Source organism: Bos javanicus, chromosome 3 (assembly GCF_032452875.1).
Source record: "Bos javanicus breed banteng chromosome 3, ARS-OSU_banteng_1.0, whole genome shotgun sequence".
Lineage (NCBI taxonomy): Eukaryota > Metazoa > Chordata > Mammalia > Artiodactyla > Bovidae > Bos > Bos javanicus.
Window position 1 is genome coordinate 70,524,779 of NC_083870.1, and position 24,510 is coordinate 70,549,288.

Sequence of the window (24,510 nt, forward strand, 5' to 3'; positions counted from 1 at the left end):
AGATCATGAAATCCTTATTGCCAAATTCAGACTTAAATTGAAGAAAGTAGGGAAAACCACTAGACCATTCAGGTAAAACCTAAATCAAATCCATTATGATTAAACAGTGGAAATGAGAAATAGATTTAAGGGACTAGATCTGATAGATACAGTACCTGATGAACTATGGACAGAGGTTCGTGACAATGTACAGGACACAGGGATCAAGAAAAAGAAATGCAAAAAAGAAAAATGGCTGTCTGAGGAGGTGTTACAAATAGCTAAGAAAAGAAGAGAAGTGAAAAGCAAAGGAGAAAAGGAAAAATATACCCATTTGAATGCTGAGTTCCAAAGAATAGCAAAGAGAGATAAGAAAGCCTTCCTCAGTGATCAATGTAAAGAAATAGAGGAAAACAATAGAATGGGAAAGACTAGAGATCTCTCCAAGAAAATTAGAGATAGCAAGGGAACATTTCATGTAAAGATGGGCTCAATAAAGGACAGAAATGGTAGGAACCCAAAAGAAGAAGATAATATTAAGAAGAGGTGGCAAGAATACACAGAAGAACTGTACAAAAGAGATATTCATGACCCAGATAATCATGATGGTGTGATCACTGACCTAGAGCCAGACATCCTGGAATGTGAAGTCAAGTGGGCCTTAGGAAGCATCACTATGAACAAAGCTAGTGGAGGTGACAGAATTCCAGTTGAGCTATTTCAAACCCTAAAAGATGATGCTGTAAAAGTGCTGCACTCAATATGCCAGCAAATTTGGAAAACTCAGCAGTGGCCACAGGACTGGAAAAGGTCAGTTTTTCACTCCAATCCCAAAGAAAGGCAATGCCAAAGAATGCTGAAACCACCACACAATTGCACTCATCTCACACACTAGTAAAGTAATGCTCAACATTTTCCAAGCCAGGCTTCAACAATACGTGAACCGTGAACTTCCAGATGTTCAAGCTGGATTTAGAAAAGGCAGAGGAACCAGAGATCAAATTGCCAACATCTGCTGGATCATCGAAAAAGCAAGAGAAATTCCAGAAACACATCTACTTCTGCTTTATTGACTATGCCAAAGCCTTTGACTGTGTGGATCACAACAAACTGTGGGAAATTCTTCAAATGATGGGAATACCAGACAACCTTACCTGCCTCTTGAGAGATCTGTATGCAGGTCAGGAAGCAACAGTTAGAGCTGGACATGTAACAATAGACTGGTTCCAAATAGGAAAAGGAGTACATCAAGGCTGTATATTGTCACCCTGCTCATTTAACTTACATGCAAAGTACATCATGAGAAATGCTGGGCTGAATGAAGTACAAGCTGGAATCAAGATTTCCAGGAGAAATATCACTAACCTCAGATATGCAGATGACACCAAGCTTATAGCAGAAAATGAAGAACAACTAAAGAGACTTTTGATGAAAGTGAAAGAGGAGAGTGAAAAAGTTGGCTTAAAGATCAACATTCAGAAAACTAAGATCATGGCATCCAGTCCCATCACTTCATGGCAAATAGATGGGTAAACAATGGAAACAGCAGCTGTTCTGGGGGCTCCAAAATCACTGCAGATGGTGATTGCAGCCATGAAATTAAAAGACGCTTACTCCTTGGTCTTGGTCTAGAGTATGACCACCTCTAGACACCTAACTGGCACTGCTGTAACACACCCTTTGAGTTAAATGATTAATCACTTATTCAGAGTGATGGGTTTTTGTTTGTTTGAGTGATTGGTATCCCATCTCAGAATAGGCAAATGGCACTCTCCCCTGGTGGCTCAGAGGTTAAAGCATCTGCCTGCAGTGCGGGAGACCTGGGTTTGATCCCCAGATCGGGAAGACTCCCCCGGAGAAGGAAATGGCAACCCACTCCAGTACTCTTGCCTGGAGAATCCCATGGATGGAGGAGCCTAGTGGGCTACAGTCCATGGGGTCGCAAAGAGTCGGACACGACTGAGTGACCTCACATTCACATACTCCTTGGGAGGAAAGTTATGACCAACCTAGATAGCATATTGAAAAGCAGAGACATTATTTTACCAACAAAGTTCCGTCTAGTCAAGGCTATGGTTTTTCCAGTGGTCATGTATGGATGTGAGAGTTGGACTACAAAGAAAACTGAGCCCAGAAGAATTGATGCTTCTGAACTGTGGTGTTGGACAAGACCCTTGAGAGTTTCTTGGACTGCAAGGAGATCCAACCAGTCCATCCTAAAGGAGATCAGTCCTGGGTGTTCATTGGAGGACTGATGTTGAAACTGAAACTCCAATACTTTGGCCACCTGATGCGAACAGCTGACTCAGTGGAAAAGACCCTGATGCTGGGAAAGATTGAGGGCAGGAGGATAAGGGGACGACAGAGGATGAGATGGTTGGATGGCATCATTGACTCGATGGACACGAGTTTGGGTGGACTCTGGGAGTTGGTGAATGATAGGGAGGCTTGGCATGGTGCGGTTCATCCAGTCGCAAAGAGTTGGACACAACTGAGCAACTGAAGTGAACTGAACTTATGCTGGGAATGATTGAAGGCAGGAGGAGAAGGGTAAGACAGAGGATCAGACGGTTGGATGGCATCACCGACTCAGTGGACATGAGTTTGAGTAAGTTCTGCGAGTTGGTGATGGACAGGGATGCCTGGCATGCTGTGGTCCATGGGGTTGCAAAGAGTTGGACACAACTGAGCAACTGAACTGAACTGAATATGTATTTATTGAAGCACAGTTGATTTACAATATTATATTAGTTTTAGGTGTACAAAATAGTGATAGAAACGCAGATGTAGAGAACAGACAGGTGGCCACAGTGGGGGAAAGGAAGGGTGGGATGAGAGTAGCATTGATAGATACACACTAACATGTAAAAGAGATAGCTAGTGGCAACTTGCTGTATAGCACAGGGAGGTCAGCTGAGTGCTCTGTGATGACCCAGGTGGGTGGGATGGGAATGGGAGGGAGTGCCAAGATGGAAGGGATATATGTATACATACAGATGATTCACTTTATGTACAGAATTGTAAAGCAACTACTTGTACTCAGTCACTTCAGTCATGTCCAACTCTGTGACCCCATGGTCTATAGCCCACCAGGTTCCTCTGTTCATGGGGATCCTCAGGCAAGAATATTGGAGTGAGTTGCCATTTCCTTCTCCAGGGGATCTTCCCAACCCAGGGATCGAACCCATGTTTCTTATGTCTCTTGAATTGGAAGGCAGGTTCTTTAGCACTAGATCCACCTGGGAAGCCCAAGATTGTACTCCATTTAAAGTTATTACACAGTGCATACACATGATGGAATATTACTCCATTTGAATCAGTTCTAATGAGGTGGATGAAACTGGAGCCTATTATACAGAGTGAGGTAAGTCAGAAAGAAAAACACCAAATCAATATATTAATGCATATATATGGAATTTAGATAGATGGTAATGACGACCCTATATGCAAGACAACAGAAGCAGCAGAGATATAAAGAAAAGACTTTTGGACTCTGTGGGAGAAGGCAAGGGTAGGATGATTTGAGAGAATAGCATTGAAACATGTATATTACCAGATGTGAAATAGGTGACCAGTCCAAGTTTGATGCATGAAACAGGGCACTCAAAGCCGATGCACTGGAACAAGCAGAGGGATGGGATGGGGAGGGAGGTGGGAGGGGCATTCGGGATGGGGGACACATGTACACCTGTGGCTGATTCATGTCAATGTATGGCAAAAACCACCACAATATTGTAAAGTAATTAGCCTTCAATTAAAATAAATACATTTACCAATAAAGTTATTACAAATCATAGCTATATTTCTTTGCACTGTCCAATATATCCTTGTTCCTTATAATGGTTCAGTTTAAATTCTATTCAGATTAAGGATTCTTGCCATTTATCTGGCACCATATGAGAACTCACGTTGCTCATTAGAAAGGAGAAATCACCAAAATGCCTCCTGAACTGAATGTACTGAAATCCTTGGATAATAAATGCTGACATTATGACATGCATTGGCCTCTACTTTCCTTTCAGGTGGATGGCTCATACTCTGCCATCATGCTGCAGCTGGTGGTAGCCTGCCCTGCGTCGTGTGCGGTGTGCACCAAAGATGCAACTCTCTGTCACCAACTAACCTATATAGTAGGTAATAAAACCGATCACTCTAAAAATCAGTGTTCAGTGTACTTGGAAAATTCATTACTATGCTCTTCTTTGTCCTGCCTCATCTCTGGGCTCAGCCTGAAAGAGGTAAACATTTTTAAAGAGCAAGCCTTCTTTAGTAACTATATATTGATAATATTATTTTATTTTCCTATTAGTTCCTGGTGGTCTCAACCAAAACTATGTTAAGACCTTTAGAGGTAATTGAGATATCTTGCTATCACAAAAGAATACCATCATTTCAGTCAGTTGCACACTTATTTAATAAATGAAAAAAATAGATCACTTTAATTATATTTTGTCCATACTTTGTGCAGATTTGAAACCTACCACAGGGTGAAAGGAATATCAATGAATCAGAAACCTGAACTGCAATTGTTCAGTATTAGTAAGATTAAGTGATGTACCAGCAAAACAGATTATTATCAAAGTGCATCTAGTTTTGAAAGTGTAGTCTTTTTTTATTGGTGGTAAATGAGCTGTAGAAATGCTAACAAGATACACTGCCTGTATTCATTACATATTGCTTGCTTAAGTCAACAATTTAATAAGATACCTTATTAACAAATTTGAGGAGAATGTGATTTACATCCTTATATCCAAGAAGAGATAAACAAGCTATAAACTCTGCCAATCGAAAAACTTCAGAAAAAAATCTAAGATGGAGTAGAAGAAAATGAGTTCTTTCATTTCTAAAATCCTATGACTCCATGAGAATTAAGAGGAAAATAGCATTGTCCTTCCTGACAGGGAAGAGACAGTTTCAAGGCTAGTTGGTCATACACTGTTTCCAGTCTGTGTAGAAAACACTTTAAAAACACTAAATTCCCATCCACTCAAATAAACTTCACTACATTTTTTTTTTTGATCAGAGATAGCTGATGTCTGTAAGAAACAAATATTGCTCATCTACATACTGCACCTTTATATCTTCCTTCTCATTTACAGAATGCCACATTTGTGAAGTTAGATTTCATAAACACAGAGAAGTAAATGGATGACTTGTGAATGGAGCCTGTCTGGTCCTAGACAAGAAGTAACTGACAGAAACAATAGCTTGCTCCCTCAGAGTCAGAAATCTCTAGGGGACTGAGGATTCTTAAAAAAAAAAAAACAAAAAACAACTCTCTCAATCCATATCAAAAACAATAATGAAAGAAACAAAATGCCAGCCTGGCCAGAATTAACAGAATTCAAATAATCAGTAATAAATTCTAAAAAACAGCACCCCCACCCTGCCAAACAAAACCCCACGACACAGACTTGCTACTGCTACAGAAATGAGAGCAGTTCTTCCAAAAGAAGACGCTGTGGAAATCTTTTGTCTTTTACATTCTTTTTTCCTCTCTTTGTTTCAATGCTATAGTCTGAATTTCATAAGGGAATTCTGATTTGCTTCCCCCATGGCTGATTGTTCAAATATCACCTGTAGACCTCCCTGGGACAATGGACTCTTCCATCCTTATGACACTGTCATTGGCAGTCAAAACAATTTTAGCATGATAAAGATGTGTTACAATAACTCTTGATTATAATACATCTTTATTGAGTTAAAATGCTTTGATTTCTAATGACAGAGCAGTGATAGCTCTGGGGTGATTATGGTGAAGGGATTTAACAGTTGGAAGCCCTGAGTACCACCTGTCATCACATGATGGACTTCATTGGAGGGAACAGATATTAGACAGGAGGCCAGGATGGCCCAGACTATAATGAGAACCCCACTGACAGATCCTCGGCTTGTCTGGAGAGAATATAGATCCTTACCAAGTTGCCGACTTTTAGCCTGAAGCTAAAAAGCAGAAACCAGCACTCCTTCTCACTTCCCCCACCCCAACCCACACCTTTATGTTTGAGAAAAAATATGACTGGCTTTACAGTATAAATATACATTGCTTGCAGAAAACTGGTTAGGAACTCAGACACAGGCTCAGCTCTGGACTGAATCTGTCTTGGGCCAGCAGGGCTAGAGTAGGTTGGTACACAGCTTCACAGACAGAAAGCCTGAGAAGCCACTTTCAAAAAAAAAAAAAAAATTCATGATAATCCCAAACATTGAATTAAATTTGACATCTAAAGGAACAGATGGGTTTAGGTTTCTCAAATAAACATGTCATGGTAACAAAAAATATAAAAATCCATCATTCTGATAAAGAGCTGCCTTCCCCTTAAACTGAGAAATCAGAGGATCATTTTCATTTTGTTTATTGTTCTTACCCAGGTGATAAGATTGCTCAGAGGGTATTGATTATCTCTGCTCTCCGCGGTGCTCCCCTCCCACGTGTGTGTACTTGCTTCTAGTCTGTGCTTTTCTTCCCCACAGCAGCCCCTGTGACCACGAGGGTTTTAATCATCACTGATGGATATCTCTCCTCTATAGAGTACAAATCTGTCCCTCTTGTTTAATCTTGCCCTGCTCTCTTTGAGCAGAAATGGCATCGAGGATGTTCGGGAAAATGCCTTGCACAGCCTTTCAAAGTTGCAGTCGTTGTTGCTGGGGCACAACTGAATATCCAGCTCTTCACTCACCGATCACACCTTCAGCAAGCTTCGCAGACTGCAGGTGCTGGCGCTCAGCCACAACGCCCTCCACACCCTGCAAGGGTCTTGGTTCTGAAACACCAGGGGCCTGACCTGGCTCCAGCTGGATGGGAATCAGATCACTAATCTGACGGACAGTTCTGTTGGAGGCACACGTCTCCACAGTCTCAGGCATCTGGATTTATCTAACAATTTTATTTCCTTTATTGGGAAAGATGCCTTCCAGCCCCTGCCTCAACTACAGGAAGTAGACCTTTCTCGAAATAGGTTGGCCCACATGCCGGATGTTTTTACTCCCTTGAAGCAGTTAATCCATCTGAGTTTAGATAAGAACCAGTGGAGCTGCACTTGTGCTCTCTACCCGCTTGCCCGATTCTTAAGAAACTACATAAAGTCTTCTGCTCGCACGCTCAGGAACACCAAGGACCTAAGCTGTCAGCCGTCCACCATGGCTGCAGCCACTACCAACAGTGTACTAAGGCTGTCTGAGACCAACTGTGATTCCAAGGCTGCCAACCTCACTCTGGTTCTAAAGGACAGAAGTCCCCTCTTCCCAGGGCAGGATGTGGCCCTGCTGACTGTCCTTGGCTTTGCAGGTATGACAGGGAGAAGCGTACCCAGCTCTTCTCCATATTCTTGAAATTCACTATGATGTCTTTCTCTGGCAACTGGGGAGCCTTTTCAGAGCTTGTAGAAGACAGACATTGTCATTAGTGTGGGAAGATGCTAGCTGATTTGGCATAGGTTGCAAACATTTCCTGTTGCAAAGAAACTGTCTAACACAGAGGAAAGGGCCTTGAGCCAGAATTCAAGAGCTCTGTGTCGATGTGTGGGTGTGTGCTAAGTAGCTTCAGTCCTGTCTGACTCTTTGCGACCCTGTGGATCATTGCCCACCAGGCTCCTCTGTCCATGGCATTCTCCAGGCAAGAATACTGGAGTGGGTTTCCATTTCCTCCTCCAGGGGATCATCCCAATCCAGAGATCAAACTGGCATCTCTTACTTCTCCACATTGGCAGGCGGGTTCTTTACCACTAGCGCCACCTGGGAAGTCCCAAGAGCTCTGGTCCTGGTATAACTAGCACTGCGATCTTCAGTACTTTGCTGTTCAGACTTTAGTTTAATTGTGTGTAATGAAGGAATACCCTATATTTCAGTCATCCATTACTGATACGTACTGATACATTCATTAAGATATTAGGGGTTTCAAAAAGCCATGAGACCTAGTCTCTTTCTTCAAGGCACTCATATCTGTGTGCCTGTCTGTGGTAGTAAGAATCAGTGGGCTTTACCAAGGACAGGGGGAGGCTATAATGACAATCCAGTGTGTCCTGCTTTATAGCGCTTGTATAAGTGATGATTGGGCTTCCCTCCTGGCTCAGTGGTAAAGAATCCACCTGCTAATGCAGGAGATGTAAGTTTGATCCCTGGGTTGCGAAGAGCCCCTGGAGAAGGAAATAATAACCCACTATAGTATTTTTGCCTGGGAAATCCCATGGACAGAGGAGCCTGGTGGGCTACAGTCCAAGGGGTCACAAAAGAGTCAGACATGTCTAGGGACTAAACAAAAACAAATAAGTGATGATTAAGGGCATGAGCTCCACAGTTAGGTTACCCAGGTTGGAAATTTGGTTCTGCTCTTACTTGCTGTGTGACTTGGGCAAATTATTTAGCTGCTCTGTGCCTTGGTTTCCATCCATTTGGGGATTTTGAATTTTTTAAAGATTTCTGTTTATCTAACTTGTTCATATACTTGGCCCATTACCACACCCACTCCCAACTAAGGAAAGGATACCATCCAACCCTTTAATTTTTCTATAGTTGTTTTAAATTTTTTAAACTATTCATCATTACATCTCATTATATATCATTATGATATAGTGTAATGTTTCATTGTGATTAGTCAAAGACCAAATATGCGTGAGATTTGTTGAGTTATCTAGATGTTTGTATGCTTTCAGTGCATGGTAAGATCCTTTGTATTTGTGGGTACCATGGTGATGAAAAGTGTGTGAGTGTGTTTGGGGGATTTTTAGCTCTTGACACTTATACTTTTAATCAGGATAGATGGAAACCAGTATCAGGTCTAGACACTGAAACGACCACCAGCAGTAATCAAATTCACTTGAAAGTGAGTTCAAATCCTTTCAGAAAGATAAATTGTTTTAGAAAATGTGTAACCATCTCAGTAATTTTATGTGCTAAGAAACAATTTACTACAAAAGGCAAAAACACTAGGGCAACAGAGTTTTTCCTTAAATGTGTTTCTTATCATAGAATCCTACTTCAAGGGGAAAATTAATAGACATTCCAATAAAAATACCAAGAGATACCCATATAAGCAATATGTTGTCAGGTTCAAATAGATTTGAGCAATGCTGGATTAAAGTGAAATAGGCTTCTTTACCACAGCATTTCTTGTATCTTTCATTTTTCTAATAAACATTATGAGTCTCTAAGAGGAAGATATACTGTGGAGCATTTCTCAGACTTATTTGACCATTAACCTTTTTTTCCCCCACAGAGGAAATTTTCATTGAACTTGTATTTTGTAGGAGGTTGCTTTGGAAATATTACAATAGATACAATTTTTAGTATCTCCTAGGTATTTTTGATATATATTTTTAGAAAAGATTTTGCCAAGTTAACAACTCTGCATTAGTGTAGAGATACATAAAAATTCTGGAAGATTCCAAAGGTTTTATCAAAATGATAGGAAGCTAAACTTTATAAATATTATTATATGCCTGTTAAGTTATAGCATGTGAAATTACCAGAAAAATGTACCCTTCATTGATTAACTATTACAGATGCTGTTTTTAAGAGAGATTCATCTTTAAGACAACTCTTGACTTTTGATATTAATTTACTCCTTTTAAGGTGCTACTTTTCCTAAAGCAAAAGTGTGATCAATAATCTATATCTCTAGATTGTGGGAAGAAGACTTAGAACTAAAATTTGGCCTCTGATTTTATTTTCTTCTTTGACTATAGATAAATCATCACAATTCCAAAGAATATATAAAATCATATCCCGTGAATTTAAACCAATAAGTGGCTAATTGGCACCTAACCCTTCCTATTCTGTGAACTAGAGGATAAACAAGAAAGCTTTCATGAAGCTGTAACATTGCCAGTACTTCGATGAGATTTTTATCATTAATATTGCATTTTTCTAACTCAGAAGGATTGTTAGAACACTTTTTTAAAAAATTAAAAAATAGCAACAATGCCCATGGCAATGAAAATTCAGCCATCTTCTTGACAGCAGGTTCAAACTGCCTACAAGCTTCATTCGCTGCTTTTGCTCTCTGTACTAATAGTGAGTGACCATACCTGAGTGGTAACATGATACAGACATAGCTCTAGCATCAATAGTGGGAGAGTGAGTGGTTCCTCACTGTTTGGACACAATTACAGAGAAACTTTATCCCATAATCAAATTATATGTACTTTCGTTTCAATGGCTGAATCATCTGTTTAATAAAATTGAGGTCTTTTCTTCCTTTATTATGGTTTAGTAACTGCATCAGTCATACAAAGTATTCTCTTAATAATCTGTTTTGGACTTTTCTCCCTAATAGCTGAGGCTTCTAGGATCTAATAGAACAATACAAAGCCTACTTTGGTAGCACCAACAATTATAACCGCAATAATACATAACAATGACCACTCACTGAATCTCACTATGTCAAAGAACTGTGTTAAACATGTCACATATATTGTCTCACTTTATCTCTGAGTGGTATTAATTATTCCTGTTTGATAGAAAAGAAACAATAAGGCTTAGAGAGGTTAGAAAATGTGCCCAAGAAAAGTATCAGGACAGAGCTTTGAATCCTAAGCTTTCTTACTTAGAAAGTAAGAGATATAGAGATGTGTCTAAAATTTTATTATTTTCATACTTTTGACATTTAAAAATCAAAACTTTTATTTGGAATAGCCCAGACTATAAGATCTTGCAATTAAAATGTTCTGACCTAACTTCGGCTACTACTTTAAAAAAAAAAAAAATATTGTGTTTTTATTAGAGATTTCATTATCTCAATATGTTATAACATTCTCCAAGAGTGTATTGATGTTAAATAAACTAAAATGGGGTGCAAAACATTAAGATATGGTAAGCTACACAAAGGTTAGCAGATTTTTGTTTTTGATTTTTTTTTTTTTACCAGAAACTGCTATTCTATTTGGTTAATCTTCATCTTTAACAGAAAAAATGAAACAACTATGCTTGATACCTTCTCTTTTCTTGAAAGTTTAAAGAAATATCATCACATTTTCACTAAAGTTATCTGCCATAGACAGAACCAGGCAAAGTGCTATCAAGGAGTCTAGAAAGCTGATAACATCTCATTCACTGCCATTATCTCCAGAGTCAGGGAACTGAGTTTACAGGGCAACTGACTTGCTCAAGGTCACACAGCAAGTTATAGATAAAGCTGGATGTAGAACACAGAGCTCCAAACTCAGTCTATACTGACAACATGTTCTCCTGATTACCGTTCTGGAGATTTGCGAGATTAGATCACTCTGCTTTTCATTATTAGAATTCATAAAACAGAATTCTTTCTGTTTACTTAAGAGTATTCAATAAATATTTCTGGAGTGCCTCCTCTCTGCCAGTGTTGTGGTCACTGGAGATACAATGTCAAACAAGACTGAAAAAGTCCATTTCCTCAGAGTGCTTAATTCTAACAGGGGAGGACAGACAGTGAACAAGCAAATGAATAAGTGAACAGAAAACTTTTACATTGTTATAAGTGCTAAGAAAAAGAAATCATTGTGTCAGAGGAAGAGCTGGGTGTAACTGAGACTTTGGTTTGAGCATCTAGGTGGCTGAGGGTGCCATTTGTCAAGATGAAAAACTGTGAGGCAGAAAGAGGTTAGACTCTGCACTCGAGTCTGAGAAATACTGCCCTTTACTATTATATTTAGATGATAAGCTAGCCTACAGAGAACATGAAATGACAGTACCAGGAATTCTGAGATTAGATGTCAATCATTTTATTGTGGGAGTTCATAGAAGGGGGTGATCTTTGCAAGATTAAAAAAAAATAGCAAAACGATCAAGAAACCATGAGGTATTGGTTTAGATTTTAAAGGATAAATAAAATTCAAATAAGCAGAGATAGGAGAAAGTATTATAACCATGAGTAAGAGAATACACGAAGGCTTAGAAGGACATTTTAAGACTAATGAATTGAAGAGTTTGAAGCATAGTGCTTGGATGTGAAAAATAATTTAAAAAATAAGGCTAGGAAGGAAGGTTATGGCCAAATTAGAGTCTTGAATGCCAAGGAGTTTGACCTTTATACTAATAGAAGCCAATGATGTATTCTGAGGTAGGGGATAAATCCTTAGGGATGATTAAAATATGGCAATAGCTTGTAGAATCTTTTTTTCTTTGGGGGAGGAGGTTATTGTATATGAGAATTTCAGGGTATATGCTAAACATTGTCTATTTTTATTAATTATGGGATTAATAAATGGAAGTTTCAGTTCCCTTAGGCAGAAAAGAATGTTAATGTAGGAATTATTTTAATCTGAATGAATTTCAGTCCGTGAAAAAACTTTTTCTGTCAAACACATTCCAGATGGTATTGTTTCTTATAATTTTTAATAGATACAAAGAAAGATCCAAATTGGAAAACAGAACAATGTTGATTAAATAGCCTCTATCTGAACTAATATTTTCCACATGGTGATAGATCACCCACCCATTTCAATGCCCTCTAAGCCATTAACCTTGGTACTTGTGGATTTCACATTTGACGATTTATGTTTCTTTCTATGATGTTATCTTTTAATAGTCTCTCCATTTGTCACAGGAGCTGTTGGTCTCACTTGCCTAGGTTTAGTTGTATTTAACTGGAAACTTCAACAAGGCAAAGCAAATGAACACACATCAGAAAACCTTCCTTGCAGAACCTTCAATGAATCCCTGTGTGATCATGAGGCAAGAAATTACCACGCTCAGGGATACTGTAACTGCCACTTAACTCAGGAAAACGAGATAAAGGTCATGTCCATTGTGGGGGCCGGAAAGGAAATGCCACTTTCACAGGAAAGCAGCCATCAAGCAGTACAGGCCTCTGGCTCCACAGCCCTTGACGGATCATTTAGAAACCTGAAAGGGAAGGGCCATGGGGCAGACAGCACTTTCTTCTGCTTTGGTGGCAGATTGCTGCAGTCAGGATGTTCAGAGCCTTCTGGGAATATGGCAGCTTTTAATGAAGCTGGCTTACTTACAAGATATTGTCCACAGAGAGTTGAAGGGTGGAGGAATCATGAGCCTGGGGAAGGCCAACCTCAAACTTTGCCACAGCATGTAACAAGAACGACAGGTGAGTTGTCTTGCTTGAAAAGTCCCACTTGGTTTAAATCGCTTTTGATTTCCTCGAAAGAGTAATGCCATAGAAGTCACCATGGAACTAGGTTATTCTTCTCCTAAAGATACTGGATGTGCATTTTTGGGTGTATGTATGCACATGTGTGTTTACAGTGAGGTGTACATGGATGCTTCCAACCCTCAGGAGCTGAGAGTACATCTTGTACCCCTTGGAAAGTGAATTTCATGACCCAACACCTAAATTTTTTTTTTTTTTTAAAGAAGACTTTTCAATAGCAATAGCACTGTTAAGTGGAGAAGGAAATGGCAACCCATTCCAGTATTCTTGCCTGGAGAATCCCAGGGACAGAGGAGCCTAGAGGGCTGCCATCTGTGGGGTCGCACAGAGTCGGACACGACTGAAGTGACTTAGCAGCAGCAGCAGCAGCACTGTTAAGATTTATGGGAAGCCGAGTATTGGCTTCTGTTCCAACATCCGTCGAGCTCTAATGCCAGTTCTGCAGTAAGCAACCTTCCCAGAGCATGACATGTTAGAAGAATGGGCCTTCTAATGCTAGTGATTCATTTCAGGAATGATGTCAAGACACACACTATGCTTGCTGAGCTGTCAGGGATGATAACTTCCCAGTTCAGGGAAAGTCAGGACTTAATTCATCGTCCCATGTTGGAAGCCAAGTAAATCTGGCCGTGACACTACCCACTGTACATGGGCGATGTCAATATTTAGGTGGAAGCAATGAATTAAATGTCTTCCTTTTTCTCCCTGAATAGTAAGGCAATGCTCTCAGGCTTAGTGGTGAAAACTTTGACAGCCGCTCTGTAAAGAGGTTCCTGTCATTTATTTGAATTGGTTTACAACAAGCAGAGCTTTCTCTCAGAACATGAATGACAGAGGTGCTGCACCAAGAAATTCTTACCATGGGGATCTGGCCCTAAGGATTTAGGGACAATTGGAGATAAATAAAATTGTATATTGTTTCACATGTGATATAAAGTAGGGTGTGAATTTATGCCACTGCATCCCTCAGACTTCAGCTCTTACCAGTTTTGGGGTCATCATGATTTGATTGAAAAGAGAAATGGCCAAGAAAGGAAACATCTGCTGTAGAAACTCGATCCGATTAGTTTTATTTTATAAAGGAATAAGCACTTAACCTTTCCATAAAATCATACCTTAGGCAGATGTTTCCTTTTAGCTTTGTCGAGAGCCTTCGCATCTCTGTGGGAAACTCCTATACTGAAGGGAATGTTGTCTCTTAACCATTTAAAACCCAGTCTTTTGTTTCACACAGAGAAAACGGATTTGTCAAATCAACACAATCACTTTAAGAAAGACTTGAAATTCTACATGCCAGGCATTGTACTGTATCCAGAAAAAGAGAAAAACAGTCAAGACCACACCTACTCTGAAAAAGAAGTCTGTAAGAGGCAATGTCACTCTGATTAGGCCATCTAAGTCAGAAACACAGAATTACAGTGTTTCAGGGGTAGAGGAGACTTTGGAGATGATCTGGTCCAAAAGCTTTTAATATTTATCTTTGAGCCATGGAGCTGTCTTAGAATATGATAAATTCTCTCCCCAGAATAATTTTATAACTGCAAAAGTTCCCTTCTAGTCTAATCTCCTGATATGCAGTGAGTTAATGACTTCTCCAAGGTCATTCTGAATGTTGAAGGCAGATCTTAGATTAGAATTGGATGCAAGCTGGGGCTATTTCACCTGTTTCTTTCTATCGCTCCAAGAAATACTTCTTTGGATAAAACAATTTCACAGACCCAGAGAAAGAACACTGATAAGATGTAATTTTAAACTTAATATGCATTGTGGAAGAGGATAGGGTTTAGTATCAGATAGATCTGGGTCAAACTCTGCCCATATCATTTAGCTGACACATGACTGGGGGAGAATATTCAACTTCTCTAAACTTGTTTCTTTCTCTGTAACTGTGATAGGATGATAGAACTTATCCAATGGATCAGGTCTCTTAAATGAAATAATGAATGCACGCTATTTTGTACAATGCCGACCTCTTAGTATATACTCAATGGTGAACTATTACTATTATTTTTGTCATTAACATTATTTAACATGGTTCATTAATATTATATTAATGCAAACCATTTAAAAGTCTTCAACACAGACCAGGCCACAGTCCAAAACACATTCATTTAACAAATATTTAATGAATACACTATTAAGTGAAGTAAAATAGATATGGACTCCACATGAATGGAGCCAGTAATATCACAAGTATATCTGTTGCTGCTGAGGTTACGGAGAAGGCAATGGCACCCCACTCCAGTACTCTTGCCTGGCAAATCCCATGGACGGAGGAGCCTGGTAGGCTGCAGTCCATGGGGTCGCTAAGAGTCAGACATGACTGAGCGACTTCACTTTCACTTTTCACTTTCATGCATTGGAGAAGGAAATGGCAACCTGCTCCAGTGTTCTTGCCTGGAGAATCCCAGGGACCCGGGAGCCTGATGGGCTGCCGTCTATGGGGTCGCACAGAGTTGGACACGACTGAAATGACTTAGCAGCAGCAGCAGCAGCAGCTGAGGTTATCATCTGCTTGAAACCTGTTACTCAATATTGTATTACATTCTTCTTAATGATTTAGTTCCAAGTGGTAAATGAGTTAAGAAAAAGTTACTATAGCTATTTGGAAAGAATTTAAACATTATTCATATTTAAAGCTAACCTAACTGACAACTAATCTAAAGATTTACAACTATGAATATTTTTATTTCTAATTCCACAACTTTTACATCAGTATCAATCACAACTGATTAAAATGTGTCCATAAAGAGTGTCATTGCAAACACACCAAACTGCCAAATGTCCCTTAAGTATTTGGCTAAAATATTAAGGAAATATTCAAGAATTGCCATAATCGGAGGAGTCCTTTTTGTACCTTTCATAAGGTTTCTAAGCATCTGTTTGGTTGGGGTAATAAAACTATGCTCAGTGCTAAATTCCTGCATTTATTGTTCAGCAGATATCAGCAGTGACACATTTAGTAGAAGATATGCAACATCGGCTTCAGCCTTGGCAAGAGGAAGTCTTGAAAAGCATTTAACAAATGAATCATGGCAGCCTCCAATGGAAAAAGGAGACAATGGCTTACAACCTCACAGGCAGAGACATTTTATTACAGGCTCATCATCCAAGCCTTGTGAGCCTGAGGAACACTCTGTACAAAGGATCTTGCAAAAACACAGGTCAAAATATGATGATCCTTGTAGACTGTTAACACAGAGCAGTCCTGGGTATTTTCAGCCAAATAATTCTCTTATCTGTAAATATGTGCCCTGTGATCAATTTCAAGATTACATGAAAGAAAAGAAGCCAAATTGTCGAAAACATTCAAAGCCCAAGAAAGAGCAAATCCAAATTAACAGAGCAATAGAAAAATTCCTCCTTAGTGAGAACAACATGGAGTTATCAGGGTTATCAACAAAAATCAAGAAAACATATTCCCCTAAGAAGGTTAGCTTCCATCATCCTGATTTAATAGAAAAAAATAGTTTGGTGATGTCATCCAAAACATCAAGCCATTGGAAAGAGCAGAAAAATGAAAGTAACCTGACCAACTTGGACCTCAAAAAATGTATCAACCCTCGTGAAAGAAACAAAGGAGGAAAGGGGCTTACTGATCCACCGATTCTGAAAAAGAAGAGAACCAATCCAGCTGACTTCAAAGGGAAAAGTAAAGCACAAAATTTAAGGATAAAATTAAATTTAAGCCCTTTTAGAAAAGTCAGAGTCCATCCAGAAAAATCCTTGCCAGATCTCCCAAAGAAACTCAAACGAGCATCATTACCTCCTGATAAATTCTCCACAGCTTCTGAGAAAGAAGCCAGAGTAAACCTTGAGCCCTCTGCAGATTTTCGCCAACAGTCAGAAGGTAACAACTATGTTAAATTCACTGCAAAGAGGCTGCCTCTCAAACATGCCCCCAAGCAGACCCCATATTACAGAAAAAACATGAAAAAGCCTTCTCTGCTCAGTGCTAACGACTTGTCTGTGGCCAACCAGAGCTCTATGGAAGGCACCTGTCACCCTACTGGTCATATTCCCAATGGAGACCCATCAACACTGACTCAGCCCACACCCACTGTTGCTGAACATGGGCATTCACACTCCTCCTTCTCAACTGAGCATGTGCGAGGTACAGCTTGCATCGTAATGGGCATCCCAAGTTATTTACCAGCAACTTTGGAAAACATAGGAAGGGATGTTTTATCATCCCACCATTCTAGGGGGTCTACTGACCAAGGGGCAACAGAGCCCACTGAACACATGGAGCAGGACAAATTGAAGACCAGTGAGCTAAGCCAGTTTTCTATGTCCCTAGGGAATCAAATCAGCAGGACTGACACCTATGAGGAACATACTTTAAATCAAAAACAAACCTTAAAACATACAGAGCAACTCTCAAGTCACGAACAACTTGGAAATGAGAAAACATTAATGACAAAACCCAAAATATCACATCCAATTGTGGAAAGCTGTGTTATGGATGAGGGAAATGATGTAGAAACAAAACTTCCTAAAACAGAAACTTTTGATTGCTCTCCTGTTCTCCAGACACAATCCAAGGGCAACTTAACATTTATGAAGACAAATTTTATTCCATACCAAAATAGAATAATGCTTCCCAAGGATATCAGTACCTCTCTGAGTACTCAAGCCATCTGGCCTCTAACCAATAGCAGTGAAAAAGGAATTGACAGCATAAATGCATTGCCCAGAGATGACGGAGCTGAAGCACTGGAGATAAAAATAGTAGGGAAAGATGAGAAAAAAAGGCTCGATGAAAGCACGGCAGATTCTAGTATGTTAATTAGGACCACACAGATGACCTTAAATGGCATCAGAGAAGAAAAGCAACAAACTTGGGAAAATGGAAAAAGTGAAAACCATGTATTCTTTGATTCAGATTCTGTTGAGGCAACTAAAGATTTAAGAATGATGAGTCCCCATGAAACCCAAAATAGACTACCTTGTAGTGAAATAGATCTTAAAATTAACAGTAATATGCATTATTTGAAAGAAGTTCAAAATATTCAACCAGATACAGATGATAACAGGTACACATAAAAAAGGTGCAATGACAGGGGAGACATTACCAGAGTCAAAAGACATTAGTTTTGAGGCAGAAAATGAGGTGCCTCTAATTCCTCGAAGAATAAATGAAGCTGAAAACTCTGCTCCTAAACCTACACTGTATCCACCAGCTGCTGAATATGTTAATTCATCACCTTTAGAGGCAGAACAAAGTGAACACAATAACTCAAATAGTAATCCTTTTCTACTTCAGCTTTCTTAAAAAAGACACACAAACACCCCCTAGCCTTTGCATGCATTTCAAATGCATTATTTTGAAGGGAGAATCCTCAGTGACTCTTTGTTATCAATAAAATAAAAGTACATAGTTGAATATAACACAAAAATCAAGCCATAAGATATGTTTGACACAATTAATTGAGTTTGCATCTCTAAGGAATGGGGAAATGGGAAAGAAGAATTGGGCCTCATCCTGGAAAAGAAAGCAAACATTAAAAAAAAAAAAAAAGCCTTAAGCAAATGAAAGATTAAATAGGAAAAAGTGCTTGAGCAGATTTATACTTGATGATTATTTTATGGAAATTACTATACACATCTCAATTAGTGGTATTACAATATTGCTTTCTACACAGATGATTATATATTCATATTTGTGCCTGATCTGTTTTCCTAATTATGGTATGAAAATAAAAATTGAGCTTTGTTAACTGTAGTCTAGCTGATATGCATATTGGCATGTTTCAACCATTTGCAACTGTTCTGTTAACAATTATGCTAGGTCCTAAGTAGAAGTCTTTAAAACCTGTTATTTCTCAAAGGGAAAAACATTACAGATTTCCAGAGGTAGTAGGCCATTTCTATAAAATCTGTTAAATCCTATAAATCCACTAGGTGGAGACCTCGACTTCAATCATTTTAGAACAAATGGGGCTTCAAAATCAACACAATAGCTTCAGAACAAAAGGCATCTTAACAGGCTTTATTGCCAGTTGTTATTAACTTAAGATTTTGAAAACTAAATAACCCATTAGCGTGTAAGCTTTAAGGCCTGAGCTCTTGAATTTAGCATGCCACTACTGTTTGGTGTGAGTATTCCTCCTTGTGCACAGAGATTAAATGTCTTCATAAATATTAGATTTCAAGCAATGGTAGAATAAGCATTTCTTATTCAAAGCCACACTTATTTCAAAGTTAGAGGTATACTCAATTTTATTAATGATATCCTAGTAAAATGTTGAAACCGTATCTTCATGGTATAGAATAATATATTTCACATTTCCTAGTGGGAAAAAAAGGTTGCAAAGACAACTTTCTTTTCCCTATCTCCATATATAAGTCTCTGTATCCTTGTAATCTACATGTGGCAATATTATAAAGCTTAAAAGCTTTTAGAACAATGTAAATATTGCTTAGAAGGCAACCTGTCTCCTGTTTTCTTTCCTATTCAGAATTGCTAGCAAATGACAAACTTTTTATTTTGAAAAGTCCCTAAACATATTCTCTCTCTTTCTTTCCCATCTTACCTGGGTTTCAAAATTTTCTTGCCTTTAATTCCTACTCATCTCCCCTCTCTGCTTGAGCTCAACTCCTACGCCATCTGTCTGCCTCGCCTGATCCCACTTCATTTTGTCAAGTACCTTGAAGGTGAGAAGTTTGCACCTACGCAAACCCCTTGCACAATAAATTTACTGTATTCTAATTCCTGAGCTTCTCTGGTGGCTGCGTGGTAAAGAATTTGCCTGCTAATGCAGGAGACATGGGTTCAATCCCTGGGTCAGGAAAATCCCCTAGAGAAGGAAATGGCAACCCACTCTGGTATTCTTGCTTGGGAAATTCCATGGACAGAGGAGCCTGGTAGGCTACAGTCCGTGGGATAGCAAGAGGGTTGGACACAGCTTAGAGACTAAACAATTCTAATTGCCAGCTCTCTCAGTTTTGTAGAGCTGATTACACTTTTTCTCTGTAGCTATCTTTATTTTTCCTTTTCCCACTTTTAAAAACACCTTCATCTTACTGCAGACCCCTTAACTTTGTTCTCTTGTCACTGCCAATAATGCCCCTGGTACATAAGGGCCTAAAGTACTCTGGTCACTAGCTTTCACTCAGAGGGCAGGGATGATGGTTTTCCTGGACTCTTTCTCCTCATCCATTTCTAAATCCAGTCTTTGACCTCCTTTTGTTTCCTTTGAAGAAGTTCTTGGGTTTAGCCCTGCTCCTGAATCCCCATGGTAACCATTGTAGTCTTTGTGTTGTAATCAACTGGATTACTACTGCAATGGCAGCCCAGTCAGAGGCTCTGACTTCAATGTCTTTTGCTTCTGTTTCAGCCCACTAGTCCTCTGCCTTTATTAGGAATAAATCACCTGCGGTACATGTTAAAATGCAAAGTCGCAGGCTCCATCCCAGAGATTTTGATTCAGTCGATTTAGAATAGGGTCCCAAAATCTTCATTTTGACAAACATTTCAGGGTAATCTGGAGCATGTAATATATAGCCTATACTAAGAAACAATGCTTAGCTATTCCAGTGCACACTATGAGATAATTCAATGACTGCCTCACCATAGGAACTACATACAGTTCTCTAAGTGGGCAAATCTTTCATACTAAACTCCAGTGAACTTTCCAGAGAATTACTTTTTGTCATATCTTTCACTACTTTAGAGAAAAAAATGTAACTGTCTAAAATTTCATGTCCAAATTCTCTATTCTGGTTTCCAAAGCTTTCCAAAATCTGATCCCATCTAATAATCAGAACACTTCCCCCCTTCTCACTGTTTTCCAACCAGCATCTCTATCTCTGATAGGCTAATGTTTTCAGTGTCCTCTTCTTTTGTTAAATGTTTATTTATTTGGCTGTTTGAGCATCAGTTGTGGCATGCGAGATCTTCGTGTGTCAGGCAGGATCTTTCTTTGCAGTGCATGGACTTTCTAGTTGCGGCATGCAGGTTCCAGAGTACATGGGCTTTAGTAGTTGTCACACGTGGTCTTCAGTTCCTTCACAGCATGTGGGACCCTAGTTCCCTGCTCAGGGATCAAATCTACGATCCCTGAATTTCAAGGCAGATTCTCAACCACTGGACCACCAGGAAGCCCCATGCACTCTACTGTCTTTATGGGCCTTGGCTAAGAAGACATGCACAGGAGACCACAATGTGCTTCAAATTTAAGGAATGAAGCAAAGTCAGACGTAAAAGAAAGAACGTGAAGTGAAGCTGATAACCTAGCAAACACTGACCAGGCAGTGTGATGTTGGTGTCTTAGATCTAAAGATGAATTTGTTTCAAATGAGGGTCTGGGACAGTCCCTCAGTAGCTATTAATACAACATTCCAGTGACTAATAAGTCTCTCGTGTGTCTTTTCTCACAAAGAATTTGCCTTCGCTCTCTTTGTTCCCTACTTGCTGGAACTCCTTTAGCATCCATTCTCATCTCATCTATTCCTGGTTCCCTTCATTTTTGCTTGTAACTATAAAACCATAAATGTGTATATGATATTAATCTCCGTATGACTGCTTAGGCCTTTAAATGCTATGAAGAGCACATCTCCACTGAATCTCCTCACCCATCCCTGAGGCTGTATTCGGTAGAGATTCAATTAATAGTTGTTTAAGGAAAGAGTGAAAACTAGCCCATTGTTCCCTTTCTTCTTACCACTTAGCTTACTGACCAGCTGAAGACCTTTCTGGGCAATGCAGTGATGACTTAGGCATGTCACATACAGAGCCAGCTCAAATTTAGACTGCTGAGATGGATACCACAGCCAAGCCAGGACCCACCTGACTGAGTGACTGAGAAGCCCAGACTTTGCCAGCCAGTCCGAGACTTGGCCTTTCCTACTATACTTTCTCTCCATCCTCCTCTAGAAGAACCACATCCCCGGAGCCAGAGTTTGTACAGCCCCCTGCTTAGCAGTTAAGAGTCTTCTACTAAGCACTCAATTTTTGGCCTCTTAGTATTTTTATTTTTAATCTTTAATAGTATTTTCCTTTGGTCCTATTCTGGTTTCTCTTTCTCATTCTCCAAACTGTTACTTGGGCATCTATCCTATGCCCTCAAAGAACGAGAAGCCTGCATACTGCAACTAGAGAAAAACCAGTGTATCAAGGAAGACCCAGTGTACCAAGGAAGGCCCAGCACAGCCAGAAAATTTACAAAATAAAAAATAAAAAAACAAGCACTGGTCATGGAGTCTCTGCTTGCAGGCCTGCCTCATGGTGAAAGGCCCACACAAATCCATCTTGTGCCAAACTTCTTTCTTAAAAAAATGACTAAGTATGGCTCAAGCGTAGTTAATAAAATTGCAGCTGAGATGAGACTGAGTCATCTGTCATAACCTGGTCTCTCTTTTACTAATCAGTTGTGAGAAACATTTCAGAACCAGAGAGCAGCAGCAAAGAAATATGAGATGCTCAGACTTCTCGAGGCAATTAGAGACTAAAGAGCAGAAGGCAAATCGGTCTTTCTGCCTTGACAGCCTTAAAATACACATGGAAAGTAGACTTTGGAGCTACACTATTGGTGACAGATTTTGACCATAACACATTTGCTAAGAGGAAATAAAAATTACTCACTTCAGGACACGCATTCCACCCTCGCATAAGCAGGGATGCTATGGGCTTTGGGATGGAATAGCCGATGGGAGGTCTGATGTGGTGGTAAGCCATGTCTGCTGCCGCAGCCGCTGCAAACCAAATGGTCATGTCAGTTTTGAAATTCACATATTTATTTCAAGAAACATATGAACAGACAACAAAGAAATCATTAAAAATCAATCTGTGCAACATCAGCAGAGATTCAAAGAGGGCTCTATGATATTTTTTTAAATGCCTAAGCAACACAGTGGATAAATTGCTACTGTAAGTTTGTAATTGTTCATTTTTTCGGTTGTTCATTCAACAAATGGTGAGCAGAGGGGGTTTATACAGGAACAAAGAAACAAAGGAGCATATAAGCAGCAAGTAGTATTGGGTATGTACGTGATGTTTTAGGAAGTAAAGACTGAAAGGCAGATCGGACCAGGCTATACGATGCCATAAATCCCAGGCTAAAGCACTTATATTACACATAGTAAGATGAGGTACCACTGAACTTTGAACCCCTGAAAGCACTTGTATCATTTGGGCAAAAAAGGTTATTTTTTAAAACTTAAATCTGGTTACTGGTTACAAGAACGTTGGCATTTTAATTTTTAATGTTTATAAAGTAGTTATTATTTGCTGAACTCAGATACTCCAATCCATCATTTTAGCTAATACTGCTCATTGATTGAACTCCCTAGTGTTGCCTGCTTGCTTAGATTTCTGAATATTGCTCATCACAAAGTCCTCATCACTGTTTTGTGATTCTTGGGACTTCTTTGTAGATTCATGATTGCTGATTATTTTTTCTGTTGTGCAACCAGTGATTCTTATACTCCCTTGGAAACTAAACTTATAGTTACTTTTATTGAACACATTTTACATTAAGTATCATAGAGTCCCTTGGACTGCAAGGAGATCCAACCAGTCCATTCTGAAGGAGATCAGCCCTGGGATTTCTTTGGAAGGAATGATGCTAAAGCTGAAAGTCCAGTACTTTGGCCACCTCATGCGAAGAGTTGACTCATTGGAAAAGACTCTGATGCTGGGAGGGATTGGGGGCAGGAGAAGAAGGGGACGACAGAGGATGAGATGGCTGGATGGCATCACTGACTCGATGGACGGGAGTCTGAGTGAACTCTGGGAGTTGGTGATGGACAGGGAGGCCTGGCATGCTGCGATTCATGGGGTCGCAAAGAGTCAGACACGACTGAGTGACTGATCTGATCTGATCTGATCATAGTAGATACATACATAAATTATTTCAGTCCTTTAAAACTATTCATGAAAGGTAGGTGTTACTGTTACATGTGTTTGTGTGTGTGTGTATATGTGTATGTGTATTGTGTGTATGTGGGTAGTTTTTAATTTATAAAAATTTTACTATAACCAGTAGTTAGCATAGCCTCTTTTTCCCCCAGATTTCATGCTCTCTTCATCCACTTCACATTGAAAGTACTTCATAAACAACACACGAAGCTCTTTTATTTCTCTGAAAAATTGCTCTGCACCCATGGGAGGCTAAAGTTCCAGGACACTGCTTCCTGTGTTCTTATGATGTCACAAGCATCTGTCTCTATCTTAATGACTTTTGAGATATGACCCACACCCACTACCTGTCTTTTACCAAAGTTTACTCAAATTAAAATCTGTGTATGGATCTACATGCAGCAGATGTAATGCAATTATATGCAATGTCACTTAACATTTTGCTTTATGGATCATTCAGAATTACTACATAATTTCCCAACATGTAAAATTAATACTTGTTTTTCATACAAGTTTAGAAAGTTAAAATAATTAGAAAGATTATAATCTTATTATTCAGAGGAAACAATTG

At 39.4% G+C, this 24,510-nt stretch overlaps 2 protein-coding genes across 6 annotated transcripts in view; one reads left to right on the forward strand and one right to left on the reverse strand.

The window, feature by feature from the left end:
• Positions 1–24,510, reverse strand: part of TNNI3K (TNNI3 interacting kinase) — a 351,063-nt gene that overhangs the window by 81,607 nt on the left and 244,946 nt on the right. For all 5 annotated transcript variants that reach the window (XM_061411584.1, XM_061411580.1, XM_061411581.1 and 2 more), the window contains one exon: positions 22,665–22,774. In XM_061411584.1, the coding sequence (XP_061267568.1) occupies positions 22,665–22,774 (110 nt within the window). The remainder of the gene's footprint in view (positions 1–22,664; positions 22,775–24,510) is intronic.
• On the forward strand, positions 4,026–19,051 carry LRRC53 (leucine rich repeat containing 53). Its single transcript, XM_061411578.1, is given in 6 exon segments — positions 4,026–4,113; positions 6,454–6,511; positions 6,513–7,267; positions 12,500–13,015; positions 16,020–18,106; positions 18,108–19,051. Coding segments are annotated over 6 exon segments (3,750 nt in total). The 3' UTR covers positions 18,354–19,051.